This window comes from Humulus lupulus, chromosome 2, assembly GCF_963169125.1.
Source record: "Humulus lupulus chromosome 2, drHumLupu1.1, whole genome shotgun sequence".
Lineage (NCBI taxonomy): Eukaryota > Viridiplantae > Streptophyta > Magnoliopsida > Rosales > Cannabaceae > Humulus > Humulus lupulus.
In genome coordinates, this window is record NC_084794.1 from 256824275 (window position 1) to 256830807 (window position 6533).

Consider the following 6533-nt stretch of genomic DNA (forward strand, 5'->3'; position numbering starts at 1 on the left):
TTCTCGAAGTAGGGAGGACTTTAACTTCATCTGAATCCGAGCTCGAAGCCTCATCATTGGCCTCATTCCCAGATCACGGACTCCTCAGGCGAACTGGGAGTGATGGCCTCGTTTCTCTCTTCGGAAGAAGGGCGCCTGTGGGCAGTGGCACCTCCTCCCAGTGTTCATATTTTTTATTGGACCAGTCAGAGGTTGACTGGCCCTCTCCCAACAGCCCACAAGCTCGGAGCTTGCCCTCATGTAATAGGTACGAGAGAGACCTCCTTCCATAAGGGAGTTGGAGCAAGGCCTCTATGTGCCCCTTCATTGCTTCATCAGGGGTGGGACGCTGAAAATTAGCTGAAAGGTGAAATACATTTCAACTAAATATGGATTTAAGAACTAAAGTCTCGAGCACAAAAATAAAGGTAACGAGAATACTTACGAATCCGCCTAAACGAATAATGTCGAGACGGGGACAGACCATCTGTCCAGAAGAAGGCTCTTTTGAAATTAGGCGGGTGGTTGGGAAGATCCTCGAAAACCTTCGTCTCCTTGGGGTAGCTCGAGAGGTAGTAAAAGCCATCCCCTCCTCGAGCTCAGGAGGGATTACTTTTTAAACAAAAGAGATATAAAATCTCTTGAGGTGAAGGTCCTTTCCACCCCAGCTCGTGGTACAAGGACCTCAGGGCAGACAGCACCCTGTACGAATTGGTGTTGAGTTGGAACGGAGCCAACCCAATGAAATCAGTAAAGTCTTTGAAAAAAGACTTCAAGGGCAGCAGTGCTCCTGCCCTTATGTGCTCCTGGCTCCATGCCGCATATTTCACTGTGGTGTCACGGCTGCCAGGGGCAAAGCAGCTCCTTTCTTGACCAGTTGGAGCTCGACACTTCAAGGTGCCTGACAAACCAAGGCCATGGAAAGCCAGGATTTCAGTTATTTGACTGGTTGTGGTAACCGTGCTCCAGTAGATCTCGACCTCGAACATCTCTCTCCTCGGCTGTGAGGAGGAAGGTTCCCCCATTAATGAAAATTTGAGCTCTTCGGGGGGGTATGCGATAGTAACCTTTAAAGCAGGATCAAGAGGAATCGGCCTAGGGCCTGAATTAGATTTCGGATAGATGGCCTCCCGAAGAACTCTCCTCTTCCCCTCTATGACTTCGTCTATCTGACGGTGGTAATGAGCTCGAATGTCCTCTTGCTCGCGCGCAAGCTCATATTCTCTTATCCGACGTTGATTCCGGGAGAACAACGATTCTGGGCTCGGAGATTTTGGCTCGTAAGGGATTGCCTGCGATGACCCCCACCGTCTTTCCAGATTCTGTGACATCTAACGAGATAGAAAAAATGGTGAGGGCCATGCATGCAAGAATCACGAGCTCGATGGAATGAGCTCGAAGATTTAGGAACGAGACAAACTAAATATTAAGACCCTTATTGAGGAGTCAGGGGTGTGTGTACCACAAAAAAGAAAAGGAGCGTGGATAATTTTTTGAAAATCCCGAAATTCAAGGGAAAGAAGAGTGGCAGTTAACCAGGAAAGGCGTCTTTGGGTTTCGTGCATTTATCAAGGCCCATGTTTTTATCCGAAAACTTACTGTACAAGAAACGCTGCCTAAAAATTTCAAAACCCAGAAAAATTGGAACCTCACTCAAATATGAAAACTGGGTATAAGCCAGTGATGTAAATCCAATACGAGAGTCTAAAAAGCATCTGAGCCTATCGGATCAAAACCTCCTATCACATTATGCTAAGGATGTAAACTAGTATATACACATACACATCAAGAACAGTTTGAATAAAAACTGACAAAATGGGAAACAGAGATTGCTTACTTACACAATAATGGCAACTGCAGAGAGATTGTTGATTGAAGAAGAGGTTGCAAATAGGAACTCACTAACTCGAACAGACCAGGATTTCATTGTTTCTTTGGCCGAGAAAACATGCGCAGAATGGAAACTTTTTGTGAGGAGGTCTCTGGTTTCTTTTTTTCCTTTTTTTTCTTGCTCTTAGTAAACGAAGGTAAAAATGAAGACGAAGAGTAGGGCTTATATATATAGGTGGGAAAAAGGGATTAATCTGGAATGTTGAACAAAATCCTTGCAAAATCCAATGGTCAGGGATCGATGACAAGATAGCGCCGAAAAGGTGTCAGACGGACGATCGTGGGCGTGTTTCCAGGGTACTCAAGTACTAAAAATGAGCAATGACCAATTGACGCATGTCCATTTTCAAAAGTGTGATGGTACAGTTCTCAAGAAAAAGTAGTTCAAAAGTTTCCTTCTCTTAGGATTCGAACAAATACATTTGAGGGGGCAAGATGTTACACCCAGATTTCGAGCTATGTTAATTGTGACCTCGAAAGTTGGATTCGTAAATCAGTGGACTCATAAGGTTGGAAACATGCTCCAGGATTGTATGTCGAGCTTCCAGGATATAGGCAACCTCGAGTATGGTGACCTCGAACTATTCATGACCTCGGAAGATAGCTCCGGGAACACACTCATCTTCAAGGACGACTTCGGATCAGGGGTCCCGAGCTCGACGCACGTACGATCTCGAAAGCCATGTGGCCTCGGGAGATGTTTCTAGCTTGATAGATGACGAGAAACCTGGGAGGCTAAAGCCTTAGAGATACGCGATAACCACCTTGAATATCTACAAATGTTATTAATATGAGATGTAATCCTCATTTATTATTGTAAATCCCCTAGAATCGTGGGATATTATTTGGTCAGTTATACGTCTCCTGGTCTTCAGGGGACGTTTCCTTTTATATCTGGTTATGGGCATTTAAAGCCATTAATTTTGCTTATACAAAAAGAGTAACTACCCAAAATATGTGGGATAGTATTCTTTAGCCTTCTCTATAAATAGAGAGGTCATGCACCATTGTAAAGGACCGAAATTCTGATCCTTGAGAGAAAACTCTGAAGAATTCATGCTTAAGAATTCTCAGAGATAATCTTGAGTATTAATAATAAAGACTCGTGGACTAGGCATATTTAACTGCTGAACCACGTAAAAATCGTGTGTTTACATTGTTTATTTCAATTTGCCATTTTCAGTTATTGTTTACGTGCTCTTCTTTTACTGTTTGACGAAAAACGGCGTCAACAATGGCAAATAGAAATCTTAAGGATGATTTAGATTATATTTATGATCCGGAAAGATGGGAAAATCTTGATGATAAATTAATAGACTTATTAGTAGAAAATGGTCCAATTAGAGTAATTATTTCAATTTCCCAAATGATAAAAATGGTAGACATTTTGCTACTTCTTATTATATAAGAAAGTTGTCAAAATGGAGAAAAATATGATTGAAAGTGATTAGTGTATTCAAAAGATTTTGATAAAGTATTGTTTTTGTTGTAAATTGTTTGGTAAAAAAATCTAGTATGATAAGCCAATTGGGTGACAAAGGAACTAATGATTGGAAACATCTAAGTGATAAGTTGAAGAGTCATGAAACAAGTAATGAACATATATTTAACATGAGTGTTTGGTTTGATTTAGAATTGAGATTATCAAAGAACAAAATAATTGATAAAGATGCTCAAGAAAGACTTAATAAAGAGATCGAACGTTGTAGGAATGTTTTAGTGAGAATAATTGCAATTGTCAAAAATCTAACTAAGAATAATTTGGCATTTTGTGGAAGTAATGAAAAGATCTACTATGAAAACAATGGAAATTTTTTGAGTTTAATTGAAATGATTGTTGAATTTGATCCAATAATGAAAGAACATGTTCGACGTATTCAAAATAGTGAAATTCATAATCATTATTTGTGACATAATATTCAAAAATGAGTTGATACAATTAGCAAGTGAAGTGAAAAATATAATTTTGAAAAAAATTAAAGAAGCAAAATATTTTTCAGTTATACTTGATTGTACTTCTGATGTAAGCGATCAAGAACAAATGTCTCTCATATTGAGGTGTGTAGATACTTTATCTAGTCCAAAAAAAGTGTGGAAGAATATTTTTTGGAATTTTTAAAAGTGGAGGATACTTCAGGAAAAAGTCTCTTTGATGAACTTACAAAAGAAATTGAAAACTTGAAACTTGCCATCAATGAAATAAGAGGGCAAGTATATGATAATGGATATAACATGAATGGAAAACACAAAGGTGTGCAAAAAAGATTATTAGATATAAATCCAAGAGCATTATATACACCTTGTGGTTGTCATAATCTTAATTTTTGCTAATTCTTGTGTTAAATCTATATCATTTAGAATATATGACATTTGAAATTATTTATTTTTTATCAAGAAGAAAATGAGCTTCATTGAACAACCAACCAATACAACTGAACGGGCAATTCACCCAAAAACAATCCAAACTATACTATAAAAATAAAGAAAGGAACAAACTAAACACCCAAACTAATTACATTGAAGTTTTCCTATAAAATTATGTTCCTGTAAAGATAACTTCCTATTTTTAACAATGAAAAAATCGTACTGAACAATATTCATGACATCCCTTGCTTTGCAGTCATCTGTCCTAGTAACCCATCAAAAAGACATGTTTCGGTTCCTCCAAATATAATATATAACAGCAGCCAAAATCATATTGGTAATAGAGGAGATGATTCCAGATCTTCTACTAGCAATCCAAACTGTCCAGCCAGTAAACTCACCAGGCCAAGCTCTAAACCCCATCCAAGCAAAGATTAAATCAATTATATTCTTAGAAAGACAGCACTCAAAGAAAAGTTGAGTGTGACTCTCATTATGGGAACCACAAACATGACATAACAGACAATCAATAGTGATACAAAACCTGAGCATGTTGTCTCTAGTGAGAAGCTGAGAGTTAACCACTTGCCAAAGTAAGAAACGATGCTTAGGGATAGAAAGCTTACACCAAACAGCTTGATGATATCCCACCAGCTGTTGCCTTAAGGTATTGTTATAGAGTTTAGAAGCCTTAAACCTCCCTGTTATACCAGCAATATTCACCTCAGCTAAGCAAAATTTTCCCCTCATATGACAAAGCTTCCTCCAATACCAGCTGCAATCAGGCTTCAACTTGTAGTTCTAGAAATTAGAGCCTTTCAAGTATATTTAGTTAATCCATTTGACCCACAGTAAATCATGCTTCTCCGAAATGGCCCAAAGATATTTAGCTAAAATAGCTCGATTTCAACTAGAACCATCCCTGAATCCAAGACTACCATAAGCCTTAGGGAGGCAAACCTTCTGCCAAGAAGCAATATGCATCTTGCTTCTATTTCCAGTTATTCCCCAGAGAAATCCACGGCAAACACTATAACAATTTTGACCAGATATGACAACAAAATATGACATATTATTAAACGCGTTATTGATACATGCAAATAAAAAAGACACAGTAGGCGCCAAATGAAAAAAAGTGGGCGCCAAATGAAATTGACAAAAAGAAAAAAAGCTAAAAGAATAAAAAATGAAGAATGTTTTCTGAATCCCTAATCCCTTTACACGCTGCCTCTCTCTCTCACACACACTCCAGGTAATTCTCTCCCACTCTCACTCGCTCTTTCTTTCTCTCAGAGTCTATCGGCTTTCTCTCCTTCATTCCACTACTCTTTAATCCCTTCCATTGAGCAGCTGAAGCACACCATGACCACAACATTGTTGAAGCGATGAGTCTCTTCTCCTTTTCCATTGCTGTGTATCTTTATCGCTAGCTAGAAGCAAGAACCCAGGTGACTGTGAGGTATATGTTTCATTTTTTTTTCAGATTTTAATTTAATATCTGTTCTTGAAACCTAATGCCTTTTCTCAACAGACTTCCTCATTCTTTGGACGATGGACTCTCACTCTCTCTTCTCCATCAATAGTTTCTCAATCTCTAATCTTCTCATCTCGATCGATCTATCCATTTGAGAAAGAATCTGGGTTTGCAATCATGGAGCAGTGCTTCTTCTTACAGCTGAGTTTGCCTCTCATCTATAACTCATCACATGTTAAAATAAATTTAGTAATATTTTTTATGTTTGTGATTGTAATATCTAGCCAAATTGTAAATTATATGTGTATTTATTGATATTGATTTTGATTTTCATGCTTTTGGTAAAGGTGTATCTCTCTCTCACCATGAGGTTATGTTGTTCTGTCCTTTGTTTGCTTCTGAACATTTTTTAAACGATGATTAATAGAGTTTACTTTAGTGATTATATGAATAGTTTTTTTATGCTTTTATGTTATGGGTTTTCTTTTTTCTTCTTCTCTCTTCATATTTTTTAGTATCTTTCTCGGTTTTGATTAATGGTGATGAAATTTTTGGCAGGTTTATGTTCTTATTAGTTTGTTCATTTATCGAATTGTGAATGTTTTCAGCGAGTTTTGGATTTTAAGTTAATCTGAATTGGGTTTCTATGTTAGTTCTCTGTTTCTCCCTTTTATGGAATTATTGTTTGTTTGGGATTGATCAAGCAAAGATTACAACTTGATGATGTAAAATATATTTTGTATTGGGTTTATGAAAGCTGATAGTTTCATAGCTTTTGGTAATGTAACTTTGGTTAGTTTCATAGCCTTTTATTTTGTATTTGATT

The 6533-nt window shown here is 37.6% G+C and overlaps 1 protein-coding gene across 1 annotated transcript; it reads right to left on the reverse strand.

The window, feature by feature from the left end:
* Positions 1-4509: 4509 nt before the first annotated feature.
* Positions 4510-5641, reverse strand: LOC133815399 (uncharacterized). The gene is made up of 3 exons (XM_062248244.1): positions 5481-5641; positions 5194-5263; positions 4510-5034 (listed from the first exon to the last, which is right to left on the reverse strand). Exons 1-3 carry the CDS (start codon positions 5639-5641, stop codon positions 4510-4512), a joined length of 756 nt encoding a protein of 251 aa, XP_062104228.1.
* Between the last annotated feature and the right edge of the window lie 892 nt (positions 5642-6533).